A 19,500-nucleotide genomic window follows, 5' to 3' on the forward strand; every position below is an offset into this window, starting at 1 on the left:
TAAGTAAGCATACTAAACATGTATTCTATCACTGTATTATATAAGTAATCTTGTTAGTAACCTACTGTATGGCAAGTGGAGGGGCAGTGATGTTACAGGTGCAGGAGCAAAACTGCAAGACTGCAAACTCACAAGACAGAGAAATCAAAGTTTGTTCTCCAGAGAAGAGGTTGATTTCACTTCAATTTTTTATTTCATATTTTCTAAAGATGTGGAAATGGAAAAAAAAAAAACTTGAGAGCTGTAACCAAGACAACTGTAACAACATGAGTAGAGAGCCACCAAGGTTTTTCAAGTCCCTCTCTTACTCCATTTTGCCAACCCAAACTTCCAGGTACATGACGGGACACCTTGCTTGTTTTTGTTATTTGCGCTCCTCTGGCTGGGTGCTGGCAGGTGGAGGGCAGTGATGTTGGCAGGTGGAGGGGCAGTGATATTACGGGTGGAGGGGCAGTGATGTTAGCTGGATGCTGGCAGGTGGAAGAGCAATGTTTAGTCGAAATATTTCCATTGCAACGACTAATGGAAATGATTGCAGCTGTGGATCTGTTTGGGGGTTGCTGGATGTGGTAGCTTGGCTGCTGTTGTTCCTTTTCACCTTTTTGGATTGGCTCTTGCTTCCAAAATGGCCATCTTTTAATTATTATTTTTTTCTGTCATTTCTGATTTGTTTGGCCTCAATTCTCAGCCTCAGCCATATGAATCTTTTTACGAGTTTTTGTTGTACTCCACAGCATGACGGAAGCCTGCTGGAAAGGGCTTGAGCTTCTTTCTCCAAGACACCCACTGCGTTGGGGAGCTGCATGAGGGAGGAACCAGTCTTGGTCCTAAATAGTTCCTCAATTTGGTGAATGAAGTCAAAGGCTTCTTGTGAGGGACGACAAAGAGCACCTGCCTTGAAGTCTTTCAAGTCCACTAACAAGCTGTTGTCACCAGAAGGAGTCTCATCATGGTGCTCTGTTGCAATTTTGCATTTTTCACAGATGCTGGCAAACTTGATGATTTTGTGGACGATGTAGCCTGCAAGATGGAAGAGAATACATTTCTCAGTTTTTGTGAGGTCAGGTGCAGCTGCTCTGTTCACCGCCATCAGCTGTTCCACTCTGACTGATGGAGTGATTTTTGGCTCCCCTGTGTCCAGGAAGTCTGCCAAAAAGCTACTGTGGTCTTCCTGGTAGCTCCCAGAGCTGATGGTGGTGTGGAACTGCCCCACAGATATGATTCTGGGCTATTTGTGATATTGGGCTATATAAATAAACATTGATTGATTCTCAGTGCATGATGGAATTCCACTGGAGTTGGGACAGGATTTTTAGACCTCACACAGCTGAATGTATTTTCAAGGCAGTCTTGTGTGAACCTTGACGTTAGCACAAACCTGTGTCCTTGTGTAAGTATCTTCTCTTGTATGGCCAAAATTGATGTTGTTGCCATTATCACCCCTGTTTGAACAGGCTTCCAACCTCCCTTTTGACCTATCTTTATCCCACGAAACAGATGGACGATGTTCTGGAGGACGGTGATGGCGTTTTGGTATACTCCTCCATCTTGAGCCTGCTCAGGGCTGTAATTTGATGGCGAGATGACATCAGATCAAACCAACGATCAACCTGCTCCAGGAACCACGATGTCGTCAGGTAGGACAGAGGGCGGTTTTCTTGCTGCACCATGTATTTCAGCCCAGCACTTGTAGCTTTACTGAACAAATTTAGAGCAAGACCAACCTTCATCTAATCAAAGTGACTTGGCTCGATGGCTGCAGCTGAAAGATGGGGAGCTATTTTTGAGGCCATCCCTTCCTGAAAGGTCAATAAGTCCTTAATGGGGACCACAGAAACCTTGTTAGAGGGGAGGTTCTCTCTGTTAACAACATCCTCAGGAATTATGAAGACCTGCCCACGGACAAGGGCACTTTTTCAATTTTTTACCAGATGTGGGACATCAGGCATGAAATAAAGCTGCCTGTCTGGTTTTGCTGGATGTGGCACCAATGTTTTATTTTGGTCCACCCCAAAGGATTTCCACATGGCTCGGTTAGGGCTACCCATGTCGGTGGTGACATCAAGCACATGTAGCCCTATGGATGCTGCCCTCTGTATTATATCAATAATGATTGGCCTGTACTCTGCTCCATTGCTAGAATTGCCAGTGTAATGATATGCCACTACTTGCTTCCACCGTGTTGTGTTTCCAGCCAAAAATAAACACACAAGCATGTGTTGCCACCCCTGTGTGACCTGGTAAAGTCACATCACCGTACAGTTTGCCTGTAATCATGTCTAACTCCACACTTGGTGTGATTGCCATTTCATCCAAGGTCAACACACACTCCCTTTCAAGGTCTGTCAATCTATCTGCCTTCAATTTTAGGAAATCAAAGACCTCTGTCAACACACCAGGCTCAAACCTAACACATTGCATCCTTCTTTGCAGTGTCCTTATTCCTGGACGGGGAATCTGCAATTCCTGCAGAGTTTTGTAACCCGTTGGTCCGCACGCAAAGCAAATTTTAAAGCCTTCTTAATTGTCTCATTGCTCCATTTCATCCCCTTTGTGGTGAGTCTGCCTAATGCCTTAAGTTGGTCTTTTGAAAACGTTTTCTTATATTTCTTGTCCCTAATTTTCATCGTTTTCTTGAGAGCTGCATTTTCCTTCCTGATTTTTCTTAGTGCAGCCTTTGCTTTTTTGGTTATTCCTTCTTGGCTCTTTAATTTTCTCTTTAATTTTTTTAATAGATCTGTTTGACTGGCTGCTGGTTCCCTCGTATGCTGACCGGCTGCTGGTTCCCTTGTATGCTGACTGGCTGCTGGTTCCCTCGTATGCTGACTGGCTGCTGGCTGAGTGGGTGGTGTCCGCCCTCCCTGTCTCTCCTCACTAGCCATGTCCTCTCTTTCTTCACCCTCACTTTCCTTTCTCTCAGTCTCCTCATCCCTTCTTCCCTCAATCTTTGAGACTAATGTAAGTAGAAGACATGGCACTGTACATTTTCGAACATTTAAAATATTATACCACTTAAAAATAAGAAATATTACTTTTGTTACTAAGAGTTCATACTTATTATACCTGTGTCACCTTTCACACTATAGCTGTGATCATGAGCTATGGGCTTTGTAGATACAGGTCCCGGGGTGAATCGTGGTGCAGGGGCCCTGCTCTTTTTGACCACAGGGCGATGCACGAAGATGGTGGGTATAGCCTCTGCTCTCAGCCTAGTCTTGCCCTTTTTTGTCTTGACAAACTGGTCCGCATCAAAATGTGCCTGCGGAGTGACTTGAGGTTACTTCGCACACAGAACAACTCAGTTTTGTCTGCCCACATACATATTCCATAGTGGTTGAATACACAGCATTAGGAAACACTTTATACTTACTGGACATGTTATACTCATTACATACTGTATATAAAATATGACCAAGAATGTGAGACAACTTTATAGAAATTCATATCACATCTGTTACTGATGCCATTTGTCATACTTTGTTAAACTCACAAATAATAAAGTTCCATAACTTCAGTTGGGAACAAAGACCACACCTTATCTCCCCAAGGCAATTTCCCATCCAATAGGTGTGCTATATAGGTTTGTATAACCCTTTCTCCTGTCTGTTACTCCCTCTTTCAGCACAAGAACCAGAGGGGGATTCAATGGAGCCTGAATACCTGCACTGAGACCCTCACCCTGCACCCTGAGTCTCAACTCTCAGTGTTTTTGAAGCCTTTCCCTGTTTTTTTGTATTAAACAAAACATGAAGCTTTCCCAATGGTGTGGTTTTTGTTTTGTGAAAAAGTGCAAATGCAGTGTTTGTATATAATTACCTCATATATTTTTTTGGTTTTGGTCGTGAAATTGCTCCTGCTGACTTGAGCCAGCCATTTGTTCCCCCGCTCTGTGTCAGTGGGGAAGCCGTACATTCGTACTCCTTTCTCGGAGCGATTTGAGAATCCCCAGGCAGCACAGCAAACCATGGTGGCGACTAGGAGGGAGCACAGCAAACCAGGACAACACGGAGGAAAAGGCACAGACAAACTGCATGATATGCTATTCAATGTTTATTGAATTCCATGTATTTGCAATGGATGTTCCTAAAACAACACATTTAACATCATCATCATCATGCTGCTGCTGCTGCTGCTGCTGCTGCTAGTCCTTTGATAGTCACCTGTCGGTCTCCTGTCCTTTCTGAAAGCCATAAAGATGACATTAGTCATTTAGATAACTTGTGTCCTCAATTACCATGGGATTACTGAAACTACCATGAATTTAAGAAAATGGTAGAAATTAATCTAATCTGAATTTTGAAGCATTTCTTTAGATCCCCTCCCTCTAAATATATCAATAAACATTAGAAAGTGATGCTCCTGACTACCATACAAGTTTGAGAAGATAATATTGGTTTTAAAGAATTCAAAGCTGTAAATAAACAGCAACAGGCTCTTTAACCAAGGCACTGTTAGCCTAACATGTAAACTAGTTGTTCACACTAATCCTAATATTATCACTTAATATTAGCAAATTCTATTTTTATTTTTAAAAACATATTGATGTAAATACATACACATATCGATTTGTTGTATAAATATTGCAAATCAAAACCTTTATTCACTAATAATTACCAAAAATCGTAGTTCTATCTCCTGTTATCAATGCATTCACATTGCCCTCCATGAACTTCCGGGGAACGATCCTCGTCTACATGAACCACGTGACGATAACCGTTTTTGGACTTCCGTTGTCGTAACTCTTCTATCTATATGGCGCTGGGTCCACCCTCTACCCCTGCTTACACCTAAATGCCGTGAGCTGATTATCGAGCCTTCATTGTAACAGTCGCGGGTACTGTGTATGTGCGTGTGGGGAGTGTAGCATTAGAAAATTCAACTGTAGCCCGGTGCATTAATGGGAACATGATTGAGCGAGAAGCCCCTCACTGCAGTGCGCAGTACCTCGACGCCCCTCCTTCTCAACCTCAAGATCGCCCCTCCTTCTCAACCTTTGCGACACGTGACGGGACGCCCCTCCTTCTCAACCTTTGAGACACGTGACGGGACACCCCTCCTTCTCAACCTTTGAGGCACGTGACGGGACGCCCCTCCTTCTCAACCTTTGAGGCACGTGACATCCTGGCCGTTTCTCAATCGCGAGGATACTGGCTTGGTAGTAGCATAATTCCAAGTCACTTCCTTCAGAAACGAAGCAAGTATACTTCCAAGCCACGGCTTCGGAAAACAAAGAAGAATGGAACAGGCTAACAAGTGTCCCACTCTCTCTAACAGTTTCAACATAAACTGTACCGAAAATAAATACCTCACGATGTCTATCTAATTATGAACTTGCTTTACTTTCACGGAACACATTTTTGGTGATAACAAATGCAACAAAGTAACATATTTACCAACACATGTTCTACGCCACTACATACTTACATTTAAATGTGTGCTGTGCTGCGTCGTTTCAGCCATTCTCCGCAAGGGTTTTTTGAAATTGGTCCGTGCGCAAAGCATTGTGGGGATTTGAAGGATGCAAAGTCTACCCATGTGCAGCCTCGAAATTACCCCCAAACCAAGGACGTGGCCTCGGTGGAATTCCAAGTATGCTGGAGATTGGAACAGTCCTTCGGCGGCACTCGATGACGTAGTATCCTTGAAATATTGGCTTGGAAGCCAGTTTCCTCGCGATTGAGAAACGGCCCCTGTTTCCGCGGTAGCAGTTCTGTTCTGTTAATCATAGCGTCAGAGTACGATGGAGGTAAGTATACCTGAATAAATTAACTATTTGTTTTTGCTGCGGTTGAAAATGTGTTGATTGAAAGTAATATATTATTTTCTTAGGCCCTACGGACCCGGTTCCGGGGCCGGAATCGCATCATTTGCAGGAAACAACGTCTAAGGAACCTTAATATTTAATTAATTAAGAATATTTTATATCCATATAACATTTTTTACAAAAAAAACACACAATGCTAACAGTGAGCCTCTGAATTAGCCCAGAGCAAAAAATGCTAACCTATTACTGCACCGAAAATCCCTCCTAGCTCCCTTATTACTTACGGCCCGTCTACACTACAGGCATCAAAAAATCTTGAAGCTGGGCGTATCTGAATCTTGGCGATTTTTTGCGAGCAACGCGACCAACAACCAATCACATGAATCTCTCGCCCCCGACATACAAAGCAATAGCAATGTTAAAACGAAGTAAACTGGATATAAAGTCTCCAAACAGGCGAAAAACCTACCAGTTTCACCCACTGTCTCTGCCACCTCCCTCCATGCCTGGTTCCTCCGGTTTGTATCCCGGTAAATAGTTCTGGTCGTAAAGAACCGGGTGATTTGCTACCGTAATATCTCGTTTGAAATATGAGGAAATGAACTGGTCTGGCTCTCTCAGCTTGCACGCGGTTTGATTGGCTAGCGCTTGCACTGGCGGGATTTGCATAAACGGGATTTGATTGGCTGATGCCAAGCATTGAGCCTCAAAAGTTGAACATTGTTCAACTTTTGATGCCGATAGATGCTCGTGATGCTTGCAAAGCCATGCTCCCCACAATGCAGTTCGGCGAAGATTAAAAATCTTCTACGTCACCCCATTCAAGTGAATGGGCGAAGCGTTGAAAGCATTTTTCGATGCCTGTAGTGTAGAAGGGCCGTTATCCTAGCTGCACATTCAACACATCGTTTATGATCGTATAGACACAGAATCTAACGGTGCCCACCTCAACACTGAAAGATACAAACTTGCGACGTTATCAACAAAAACGTACATCAAAATAAGTGGCGCAAGGTAGCCCACAACGCTAACATGGCTTACCTTCGTTTTTGTACTAATACTAATACTAATAACTATACTATGCAATAGTAGGATTGCTGTATAAGCAAAGTCATGAAAAAACTATACATAAACTATATTTCAAAATAAATGTATATGCAACTTATTTTATTCCTGCCTATTGCCTAACCATTTTGTTTGTGTTTATTTTTCTTTGACCAGAAACACATCACACACTTACACCATGAGCCCAAAAATGTATATTTGTAATTCTGGCAGTTATCACTGCCCGTTCTGCCAATACCTGGGTCAGAGGCTTCAGGTGGAATACCATGCCAAAAGCCATTCTTCTGTGAGGCACAGAGGTATAATAAATTGCTCTTTTTTGTGCTGTCTGTATTTTCACATTATTTACAATGAGAGCTTAATGTCTTCAAGCTTATTGACTTTACTATTGTTTCTTGTTTTCAGAGTTCACAATTGTTAAGTGTGGCTTAAGCTGCAGAACAGCAAGCCATTTTCATAGTCTTTATTGCTCACAGACCATAATTAATAGGGGCCAGTTTTTACGGCATGTCTATTCACATGAGCCAAAAGCTGTGACTGTAGGGCGACTTACAGCACCTGCCCAGCTCCCTCCACCATCTCACCTGCTCACTCCGGCACCTGCCCAGCTCCCTCCACCATCTCACCTGCTCACTGCAGCACCTGCCCAGCTCCCTCCACCATCTCACCTGCTCACTCCGGCACCTGCCCAGCTCCCTCCACCATCTCACCTGCTCACTGCAGCACCTGCCCAGCTCCCCCCACCATCTCACCTGCTCACTGCAGCACCTGCCCAGCTCCCTCCACCATCTCACCTGCTCACTCCAGCAACTGCCCAGCTCCCCCCACCATCTCACCTGCTCACTCCAGCAACTGCCCAGCTCCCCCCACCATCTCACCTGCTCACTGCAGCACCTGCCCCTCTCCCTCCACCATCTCACCTGCTCACTGCAGCACCTGCCCAGCTCCCCCCACCATCTCACCTGCTCACTCCAGCAACTGCCCAGCTCCCCCCACCATCTCACCTGCTCACTGCAGCACCTGCCCCTCTCCCTCCACCATCTCACCTGCTCACTGCAGCACCTGCCCAGCTCCCCCCACCATCTCACCTGCTCACTCCAGCAACTGCCCAGCTCACCCCACCATCTCACCTGCTCCTTGCTCCCCGTCATCCTGCTCCTGAAAAGTGACATAGGCCTAAAAAAACTGTAAATTGTCCACACTGCAATCTAAAATTAAACAAGAACAATTATAAAACACATGTGCGTCGCAAGCACACAACATATTTTGAAACGGTCTCCAAGGAAATACATCTGCAAAGCCAGTGTATTGATGAACACAATGGTGTGTTTGCAATGGAGAAGACATTTTCAGGCCCAGCAACACCAATACACGTCATTAAAAATACTTGGGGACCAACACATAAAGTCATGTGCGAAGTTCATCTATGTGAACTCAATGCTGACTTTGCCCGAAGAAGTGGTATGCTGCCTTATGAATGTCAGCATTTGCAATCATTGCTGTACTGCCCATCTGCACGCAACAAACCATTAACTTTGCAAAAGGAATCATTGGCTACAATGGTTCAGGAGAAATGGTTTGGTGAGGAGCGCAAGGCCAGTCTTGTACAGTGGCATCAAGAGGCAGAGGCTAAGGGTGTGCCCCTGTCTGTCCTGCTAACTGTTGGTGGACCAGAAACCAAACATCACATTTCTGTGTATGAGCCTAAGGCTTCATACTACAGTAGGCTGGGAAGGGTTGTGGTTGCATACGACAGCAAGCAGAACAGCTGGCATTGTCCTTTTGCTAAACCAAGACAATCATGCACCCATAGAGCCATTGGGAAATGGCACCTCTTTGCCACAAGAAGGCAACTGTTCAGGAAAGTTAAGTCGACGGATATTCAAGAATCCATTCCACCAAATACTTTCACTGAGCAGGATAGTGTACCAGGAGAGGACCATTATCCACCTAGTGAGACTGGCATCAAGCGGATGCTAAACTACCTATCGGGTAATAAAATAATTCCAGCGGAACTCCAACAGGCTACCATCCAGCAGTCAAGAGATGCCGTTGCACTAGATGTTCATCTGAAGCACCTCATCCCTAAAGAAGCCAGGTGTAAGGAATGCAATAGCCCTCTAAGTGATCCAGTGCTGATCACTGCAAAAAGCAGGATTCTCACAACCACAGGGGTGGTGGAAGGTCAGTAAAAGCACAGTTGTACTATTGATATTATCTTGTAACATTTGTATGATCTTAATGTCCGTGATTTAGAAATACAAATAATAAAAGAAGAAATAGTTTTACTGGTGTCATTAGGACGGCAAGTAATATTTTGGTTGATATTTTCTTTTCAGGCATATCCACCTACCGAAAAAAATGTTTGAATTGCAGCCTGATGTACAGGTACCAGGAGTGGGAGGATGGGCTCCACAATTATGATGACCATGTAATCCTTTCTCTGCATTTGTGCCTGACAATAAGGAATGCATTACAGGTGAGGAGATTTAGAACTTAATGTGTTGTGTTTACTGAAGGATGTCATGTAAAATAAATTCAAAGATAGACCTTGGTTAATTTCAGTTAGCCTCATCTGCCTCCCACATTTTCCCAGTGTGTTATGTCCCAGAGTGAGTTTTGTGTTTGTCCCTCTGTTAAATCAACCATGGGTTTATGAAAGGCGCTATATTAGAGATGTTAAGATTCACCGATTCGCATCGGTGCACCGGCATAAACGTTCAAGATGCGAGTGCACCGGTTGAAAGAGTGCACATCGGCTACAGTTTGGGTTGAACTCGCGATGCATCGATTGCGTAGCGTCTTTGCATCGGTAAAAAACCGATTCATTCATATAAAATCCCCTTATCTTGTCAACGTTCAGCAGAGACGATCTTTGATATTTGCTTCGCCACTACGGAGAACGAGAGTCTCAGTTATCAACACACACGGAAGTTGAGGAGAAAGAGAAACACAGCGCAGCGAAAAATACCTACAAATCAAACGTTTGGCAACACTTCGGATTGTTCAAGAAAGACGGTGTAATAGTCATTTATGCTATATAGTTGACCGCAGGTATCCGTAGACCTTTGTATGAGGTATCTTTATTACTTAACAGGTCTACAGCCATGATACATAGATCCGTCCTAGATGCGGACTTGCATACACACAGTATCACTCCGCAGCCGCACCCCATCAGTAACGTCCTGATGGTATATGTGCGCGGCACTATTACTACAGACGGTCAACTTGAAAAATCACTCGCAAATTGTTAACGATGCCGAGCCGCTTTAAAGTACACAAGTAGTACGAGGAACTTAGCGACGCACATAAAGAGGCGACATGGGGTCTGCGGCTGAAAAGAGAAACCTGAAAGTGAGACATATGAGTTAAATCACTCAGTGAGGTGTTCTGTCAGAGAGAGGTGTTTAGCTTACAGCAGCCTGTGACGGCCAATAATAATTTAAATGTCTTCCTTACTGTAAGCAGTTATGAAAAACCTGTTTGTGAAAGGTTATTTGTTTTCTTTATTGTTCAGATAGAAACCACTGCTTTCTGCTCACTGGTGTGTTAGCCTCTGAGTGTTAAGCACATCAGGCTGGCAGCTGTATGGGCATTGCTCTATGGTAGCTGTTATTTGCACATTGTTAATCATGAGCAATGCATCCTTACATTGTTTAACTGTGAGGTGTTATACAATTGTAATGTACTCTGGAGAGCTTTTAAAGGTAAAAAAAATAAACGGCATGATGGGATGTGCGGTACCAAATATGTAAAGCACTTTTTTGTTAATGTATGATTTGCTGCATATAAGGAATAAAACAAAAATCCTCTGTCGTACCATATTGAAGTATCATTATTTTTGCATCGTGTTGAATCGCATCGTATCGCCCCGAATCGCATAATGTTGAATCAAATCGTATCGAACTGTATCGCAACAGGGGTGAATCGTATCGTATCGCATCGCCTGGTGTTTCAAAGGTATCGTTAATGTATCGTATCGTGGTAACGTATCGAGATGCGCATCGCATCGGCCTCAGTGATGGAGATGCACATCCCTACGCTATATACATTTTAGTAATTTGTATTGTTATTATTAGTTATTACCCGAATCCCCATTTTCTGCCAAAAAGCCATAGTAACTCAAAAATCAGTGAAGAAAGTGTTGTTATGGCAAGAGTGATCGATCTCAGGTTACAATAATCTAATTAAAATATAGTAATTTAGTAAAGATGATTTATAATATAGAACAAGTACATTGGCAGAAACAGAAAAGTAACTGGAATGTTATGGTATTGATTAGTTAATCTAGCATTAATGTGAGTCACAAACTGATATTTTACATGTGTATTGACATTTTTACTTTTTTCTCAACATTTTTCCAGACACATACTGCTGTCAGCAGAGTTATTGAAATGATTGAGACAACAGAGAAAGTGTCTTTCCCGAACAAGGAAAGGGTTCTCCATGCCTATCTACATTTCGAGGCCCTTACTGACCATGATCATATTTATGCATGTGTAACATGTGGATACCATCCACCTGTTGTTGTGATGGAACTTCACAAGAAAGGTGTCTTTAATATGCCAGGTGAGTTTGATCAGCCGTAATATTACATGTATAGACTTTTTGCTGTCTGAATTACAATAAGATCGACATTATGCAAGTTGTGCCTTGCAATACCATGCTGGGCATATACTGTTATTGTCATTTAATTTGTTTATGCATGTAACATAATATGATAGAAGGGTATACATGGTTGTCCTAATGTTGTTATCTGAGATAATCACAAATGTTTCATATAACAGTCAGTGAAATTCAGAGACCATACCAAGACTATGATGGACATGACGCTGTGGCTGTGGAAATGCTCAGTCGGGGTTTCATTCCATGTAGGTAATGCAGAATGAAAAGCCAGCTATTGAGACCCAAATGTTTGTCTGAATTATATGAATGTATGAAAATTAGAATGCTTTCTGAAACAATGCATTTTACTATTGTCCCTAAAGATGGTAAGAAGAACCCCTTTGTTGTGTCTCTGAGTTACAACAACTGGGCACCATGGATCGGGCCACAAACCAGGCACTCTGAACTCATCCTGAACACTGAATTTGAAAAGATCCCTACAACTACAATGTCAGATGACAGTGAGTACCTGGAGGTCACTGAGGAGCGGCTTTCTGATGAGATCATCAACTTGAAGGTGATTATAATGTGAAATAATTTGGAAAATGCAACATGCATGTAATTAAAGTATACTTTATTTGCAGAATTGGCTTACTAATTAATTTCTACAACAGGTAGAGGAAGTAAGGGCACTCAGCAAAAAATGTGGTCTGGACACCAAAGGCTCCAAGACAGATCTTGTCCTAAGACTTAGAGATAAGATGTCAAATAGAGTGACTTATAACAAAGTCTTTGAGAAAGTTTGGGGTGCCTCAGGTTAGTGAAATAACATCATAATTATATTCTAAGATGATTACACCTGTTCATATTTTGTGATTTGCATCGTTTTTCACACAGATCATGGAGTTATGTATTTGAACACATTTCATCCCCAAAGATCCCTACCATAATGTTACTAACTTATACCTCTGCTTTCAGGTGGCTGGGCTGTGATTACTTGCCCATGTGGGGTTGTCTATTCAGTTAAATTTAACCTCAGAGCAGAGAGCCCACGGGATTATGTGGATCTTTTGCTGTCGTGGAAACATTTTCCCAATGTCACTGTGTATGACTATTCAAGGAGAGTGGCGGTGCATGGTAACCGTCGACAGCCAGAGACATTTCATCCTTTTCAAGGACGGTTAATGGAGCCTACTCCGGAGAACATGAAGCAGGCTTCAGAGGGCAAGCTTCATGTGAATATGCCATGGTTGAAACACCCCAAAGTTCCAACAGATGAAAATGGCCACCCTCTCACTGGTTCTTCGGAGCATTATGCATTGAGTGATGTATTCCACCAGGGGAACAGCAAAGATGAAAGGGATGTTCTCAGAAGGATAGAGCTTGTGCCAGAGCTGGCGGGGCGCATAAACAGTCAATGTGCGGAACAACAGTTCTCAGGAATGAGGAAAAACGATTACTTTTTGAACATGACAACACCCTCAACACACATATTTCTGCAAAGAAATATACTACACCACTACAATGTGACAAAAAACGACAAAGCTAAAGAGCAATACAGAAAAATCATCCCAGCAGATATGGATATTACAGCTTGATGTCAATGGGAGGATATCATTAGGTGAAGCATTTCTTAGAATCATTATGTTCTTGTTATTTTATGTGGTTATCTGGAGATATCTACTAAAAACTAATATTATTTCATTTCAACAGCTCCTCCTTCACAAGTTTTGATGGCCACTACATTGTCAGAACACCACAGAGATGGTCAGGAGCAACAGGAGTGTAAGTTATCTGCTTGATATTGACAACTTGTATTCATACAAGTCATACTGTATAAAGACATACATTTTGTGTTGTTGATTTTTTTATCAAGTGAATGATGCCAAGGACCAGGGAGACTTTAGTATCAACACAATTATGGCAAGCAAAGGTTGCTGGGGACAGGAGCTTCAGGAGGTTAAAAAAAACAAGTAAAGTGAACTAGTCAGCACTTCAAAATATTGTATGTATGCTAAATATTACATAAAATGGCGGTTTTCATTTTCTTTTTTCTTCCTTTAGCTTGCACAGGTTCTGGACAAGACCCAAAGTCCAAACACACATATAGCCTTTGTGAGCAAGATAGTTCTCACACGGTCAGATTTTTGGAGTTTGGGTTTGGCTAATGACATGGATGGGATGGTAATCAGAGTGATCACGCTCTTTGTTTCTTGTACTTTTTCTAACTGATTTTGTTTTAATTGTTGGCACGTTTCATGTACTCTGTATTTTACTGACTGTGTTTGTATTCTGCCAGATCCTGAAGAGCTGTCTTACAGTTATTGAGAAGGTATTGAAGCTGTTCTAAAATAATATGTAAATATATGTATAAAACATACTATATTATACCAAACAATTATAAGATATTACATTATGAAACTACATCTGTTACAGAGAGTAAATGGCATGTTTTCTGCCAACAGCCATGTTATAGCTGCCTGGTTTCCACCATCTTCGCTGAATCCGATGCAACACCTGCCGGTATTTTTATCATGTTTATCCATGTTGCTGCTCCATATTCTTGTACCAACTCATTACTGTAGTCACATCAACACAACAGTTTTTTTGCTTTTCCAGGAAAATGCAGCAAACCTCCAATGGCTTCTCCTTCCAGTGTGGGAACCTGGACACTGGACACTCTGTGTAAGTACATGTAGTTCAGTCTTTGCTATTGTTTGTTTACTGTACAATGAAGTTTGCCATGCCGAAAATAGAAAATAGAAAATAAAATAGAAAATAGTGTTTCTATCTTTAAATTCAACGCATAATTTAGTTGTATAATACAGATCCTACAACTTTATAATATAACATTTGTATGTCAAAGTATACCTGTTGATATTGACAGATACTGAGGCCACAAGCTAGGGAGATTTTCTTTCCAGATCCCCTCTGTGGCACTGGCTGGAGAGATGACAGTCGCACCAAACCATTCAGGTTTTTTGGCGAACAGTTACATCACATCCGGACAGTGGTAGTTCTGTTTTAGACCACTTGTCTATCTTTTTTTTATCTATGGCTCTGTTTTATTTGAACTAACATGGGATGCATTGTATTAAATAAAAGGCATTGAACAGAACCATAGATGCCACTTGACAGCGGGGCTGTTCTGTTTTACCCCTTAATTACTTTTTTTTTGGAAGTTCAAGTTTCTTCCTGTTCCAACAGTGTTCAAAGATTTTCTGCCTGATTTTCGAGTACTTATAAAGTTCAATTAAATTGTACTTTTTCTTAACTTTCACATGCATTGTGTTGACAGAAACCTTGCTCAGATCTTGTGCCCTGGGGCCTCATTTATAACGCTGTGCGTAGGATTCACTTGGGAAGTTTGCTTATGTAGTAGAAATCCGAAAAATAGGTCCATAAATGTTCCGCCACTTTCTGATTCACCAAACATTGCGTACCAGCGAGGAAATTGCGTATGGCACTTCCTACGCCGGTTACCCTTTATAAATCACAACCGACTCGAAATGCGGTGCAGCTTTTGCGGGCTTCACGTGACGCCCATATTTGCCTATAAATAGTCAAAGTAACGCCCATTCATTCATTCATTTTTGACTGACTGCATGGAGAAGATCGCAGGAAATGACGACAGAACAGCTAAAAAAGACATTTCACACCGTGTCAGATTTTGATTATTTTGGGGAGGTTGAGATAAATCATATTGTTTGGTGGATGCAGTTTGAACCAGAGTAGTAGCATGGAGGTCGGATCGTCACCAAAATAAATAAATAAGTGGTCCGAAAAAGGTTCATGACAAAAAAAATACACATAGCCTTCCTCAGGCAGTGTGTTTGTACCGGGGACAGGAGACCCCCCCTTGATGAGAAACTGTAAGAAATGATCGGGGAATCCCTCCGGAGTGGAGTCATGACGACTGGATCTGAACTATGTTTTTGTATTTGGTGGTGTGTGTCCCACCTGTCGATCAGCTGTGTGCAGCGTCTCCACTGCAACTCTACAGGACTGTCTCAGAAAATTAGAATATTGTGATAAAGTTCTTTATTTTCTGTAATGCAATTAAAAAAACAAAAATGTCATACATTCTGGATTCATTACAAATCAACTGAAATATTGCAAGCCTTTTATTATTTTAATATTGCTGATTATGGCATACAGCTTAAGAAAACTCAAAAATCCTATCTCTAAATATTAGAATATCATGAAAAAGTATACTAGTAGGGTGTTCAACGAATCACTTGAATCTTCTAATTAACTCGAAACACCTGCAAGGGTTTCCTGAGCCTGGAAAAACACTCAGCTTGGTTCAGTAAACTAAATCACAAGTATGGGGAAGACTGCTGATCTGACTGCTGTCCAGAGGACCGTCATTGACACCCTCCATCAGGAGGGTAAGACACAAAAAGACATTTCTCAAAGAGCAAGCTGTTCACAGAGTGCAGTTTCAAAGCACATCCACAAAAAGTCTGTTGGAAGGGGGAAATGTGGCAGGAAACGCTGCACAACCAAGAGAGATGACCGCAGCCTTAACAGCATTGTGAAGAAGAGTCGCTTCCAGAATTTGGGGGAGCTTCAAAGACAGTGGACTGAAGCTGGAGTCCAGGTATCAAAAGTCACTGTTCACAGACGTGTCCGGGAAATGGGCTACAATAGCCGTATTCCCGTGGTCAAGCCACTTCTGAACTCAAGACAACGGAAGAGGCGTCTGACTTGGGCTAAGGAAAAGAAGCACTGGACAGTTGCACAGTGGTCCAAAGTCCTCTTTTCAGACGAAAGCAAGTTTTGTATTTCATTTGGAAGTCAAGGCGCCAGAGTCTGGAGAAAGGCTGGAGAGGAGCAAAATCCAAGTTGCTTGAAATCCAGTGTGAAGTTCCCACAGTCAGCGATGGTTTGGGGAGCCATGTCAGCTGCTGGTGTTGGTCCACTGTGTTTCATCAAGCCCAGAGTAAATGCAGCTGTGTACCAAGAGATTTTAGAGCACTACATGCTTCCGTCTGCTGAAAAGCTCTATGGAGATGAGGAATTCATTTTCCAGCATGATCTGGCACCTGCCCACAGTGCCAAAACCACCAGTAACTGGTGTACTGACCATGGCATTACTGTCCTCGATTGGCCTGCAAATTCCCCTGACCTGAACCCCATAGAGAATATGTGGGGTATTGTGAAGAAGAAGCTGAAAGACACCAGACCCAACAATGCTAATGAGCTAAAGGCCGCTATTGAAGCATCCTGGGCATCCATAACACCTCAGCAATGCCACAGGCTGATTGCCTCCATGCCACGCCGCATTGATGCAGTAATCCGTGCAAAAGGATTCCCAACCAAGTACTGAGTGCATTAATGGACATTTTCAAATGTTTGATTGTGTTTTGCTGTTATAAATCTTTTTTTTTTACTTGGTCTGAGGAACTATTCTAATTTTTTGAGATAGGATTTTTGAGTTTTCTTAAGCTGTATGCCATAATCAGCAATATTAAAATAATAAAAGGCTTGCAATATTTCAGTTGATTTGTAATGAATCCAGAATGTATGACATTTTTGTTTTTTTAATTGCATTACAGAAAATAAAGAACTTTATCACAATATTCTAATTTTCTGAGACAGTCCTGTACATCTGTCAGTTAAAGGAAATACAACTAATGTGTTGTGTTATATTAGCTGTACAATTTACCACATATGGTGCTCTTAGCTTCCATACCTCCTGTGTTTTACGAGCGACTTATCAAGTCTTGGCAAACGGCATAAAACACGATTAAACATGTATAAAACATATATAAAACCATGCTCGTATCTACAACCTATAGAAATGCAAAACGGCGTGAGTTTAGACGTAATTCTGTCCTCCTGCTTACCGCATCATTTTTGAAAAAACATTTCATAACATTAACACAACATATTCGAGGTGGTTTTAAATAACATATCCGTATTTTATTTATTTCTCCAAGTTATGTTTTTGTGTGCATTGAGGAGTCTCAAACAGGCGTTTGTTAAATCATTTTAAGATTGGCTTTAATCAATGTTTGAAAATGAATTCTTCATATATGATAAATGGGAGGTAGCATTTTATTTATGGTATTATTTCCACATATTTCTCCATTCTTCCTTCTGCCAACGGTGTCCCAGTTTCTCGTCTCTCCCGTTTTTGTGCTTAGTGCGTACGCATGGGTTAGAGTTTGCGTGGAGGATCGCACGTTTTCCCGTCAAGTTAGTATTTTATAAATCGCAAACATTGCGTAGAAACTGCCGTACGCCATTTTTTGAGCGTATATCCCTTTATAAATGAGGCCCCTGGGCCTTGGGCAAGTCTTGGTGTGGATGATGTCCAGATTAGATTTGTTAAAATTATTCTACTGAAGAGTATGATGTAATTGTCATTTTTGACACTTTTGACTTTTCACACGACAGGGCCTACCAAGACAAGGTTTGTCGAACAACTGTGGGGTGTTTGTTTTGATGGTAAGATACTGGATGTACAGTATACATATAGTAGTCCTATTTTTCTGTTTATAATAATGTATACAAATGTATAATGCTTTCAGCATGCTATGCACTCCATTATTGCTCATAGTTAGGGACATGCTGTGATTTATTTATATCCAAAACAAAATTCACGGAAGAATATTATTTGTCAATGAACACCATAGCATCACAACAACCTAACATCATATACTATTTCTTTATTTACAGTACACATTTTACATTGTGGCAAGAGCCCAATTTGATTTCAATGAGGTATGTATAAATAAGCGTTTAATATTTCAGTTTTTCATTGATATCACTTGTGGATACAAGACTTTTCAGGACATATGTTGTTGACCCATCTGGTTGTGTGCTTTTTATATTCCAAGACAAACATGCAGCAAATTAGGCACTGGTGGTGCCTAGTTCTCCTCAAAAACGTTCCCATGCCGTATGTTTCTTTAATTTTACAATTTATATTTGCATTCTTTAAACTATTTCTTACACTGTAACTAGACTATATCGTTTTTAATATTTGTCTTTCATTCACCAAGGTCTGAACAAGAGAGGTCGCAAGACTGCAAGAGGCGACGGGAGGAAAAGGCAATGCAGGTAGACGTTGTTGAATCACAAATGATAAAGTCTTGAACCAGTGTGAGTGTTAAACATTTAACCTCTCTTTGTCAAATATATTTCAGGATGAAGAGGTTCCACAAAAGAAGCAGGCCATCATTTGAAGGCGTCATGAGTGAGCGTTGCTGGGGGGGAACTGTTACAATCTGTATTAGGTTCACTAATGCCGCAAAATGTAATAGTTGTCAGAATCTGTCTGTTTTATTTTGTCCTGTCCCTGTCCTCAATAAAATTGAAAGTCCTGAATTCAAAGTGTTTAAGTAAAAGAGTATAAGTATTATCAGCTAAATGTACTCGAAGTACCATAAGTAGAAGTACAGTATGCGGAATGGCTCTGTTCACAGTATTATATTACCATTGATATTATCCTGTCAATTCTATCAATTTGTCAATACGATGGCAATACTGGTATGAAATACAGTACTATATGATTTCATTTATATCACATGTTTTCAGTAAAAAGTTAGCTGTCATGCGTTCAGTCTTACATGGATCTAATATTAACATGTTGCATTAAATAATAAATCCTTTCATTTACAAAATTAAGTTTTGCGATATACTGTCTCCGATTACTTAAAAACTCAGTGGATATATATCTTTTTTTCAGGATACCTGCAATACATGTAGCATTCCCATTTCGGAGTGAAGTGAACAATTTTCATATAGTATAAACAATCATGATTGATTTGAGTTATAGCCAGTTTGGCCAATTGTTGCACATTAAAACTATTTTTTAATGATATGATAGTTTTTACTATTCTTTTTTCTTGATTGTTGTACTTTCTCTATTTGTTACCAGGTTCATGTTGCAGTTTTAGGAAGAAAAAAAACATAAGCCCAAAGAACTGTGTGGATGCTACGTTACGCATTAAGCATGTCAACGTAATGTTGTCAGGTCACCTATTGCTGTTCAGTTTCTAGGCCTGCGTTACATTCTGTTTTACAGTGTGTACTATATGTATTTCTGTCTTATT

The 19,500-nt window shown here is 41.3% G+C and overlaps 1 protein-coding gene across 8 annotated transcripts; it reads left to right on the forward strand.

The window, feature by feature from the left end:
- Nucleotides 1-4,620: 4,620 nt before the first annotated feature.
- On the forward strand, nucleotides 4,621-19,453 carry LOC307024155 (uncharacterized protein). 8 transcript variants are annotated; one of them, XR_013803856.1, is made up of 17 exons: nucleotides 7,569-9,013; nucleotides 9,169-9,308; nucleotides 11,194-11,398; nucleotides 11,617-11,700; nucleotides 11,818-12,011; nucleotides 12,109-12,250; nucleotides 12,413-13,055; nucleotides 13,148-13,219; nucleotides 13,311-13,407; nucleotides 13,499-13,618; nucleotides 13,734-13,766; nucleotides 13,900-13,957; nucleotides 14,054-14,119; nucleotides 17,840-17,890; nucleotides 18,122-18,344; nucleotides 18,448-18,505; nucleotides 18,592-18,620. XR_013803856.1 is itself a non-coding variant. In XM_079658022.1 (12 exons), exons 3-11 carry the CDS (start codon nucleotides 13,607-13,609, stop codon nucleotides 18,628-18,630), a joined length of 453 nt encoding a protein of 150 aa, XP_079514148.1. In that variant the 5' UTR covers nucleotides 13,146-13,219; nucleotides 13,311-13,407; nucleotides 13,499-13,606; the 3' UTR covers nucleotides 18,631-18,641; nucleotides 19,326-19,453. The 8 variants fall into 8 exon arrangements, 2 of the variants coding, with proteins under 2 accessions (XP_079514148.1, XP_079514147.1); XR_013803853.1 differs by adding an exon at nucleotides 4,621-7,128 and having other exon boundaries at nucleotides 8,854-9,013; nucleotides 18,122-19,266; XR_013803855.1 differs by having other exon boundaries at nucleotides 18,448-19,266.
- The last annotated feature ends 47 nt before the right edge of the window (nucleotides 19,454-19,500 follow it).

Source organism: Notothenia rossii, assembly GCF_949606895.1.
Source record: "Notothenia rossii genome assembly, chromosome: 1".
NCBI classification, from domain to species: Eukaryota; Metazoa; Chordata; class Actinopteri; order Perciformes; family Nototheniidae; genus Notothenia; species Notothenia rossii.

Bases quoted from the DNA above. Each gene is read 5' to 3' on its own strand.
- LOC307024155 (XM_079658022.1), top strand. The intron at 13,767-13,870 runs GTATTGAAGCTG...CATCTGTTACAG, and splicing joins GTCTTACAGTTATTGAGAAG to AGAGTAAATGGCATGTTTTC. The intron at 18,345-18,447 runs GTATGTTTCTTT...TCATTCACCAAG, and splicing joins CTCAAAAACGTTCCCATGCC to GTCTGAACAAGAGAGGTCGC.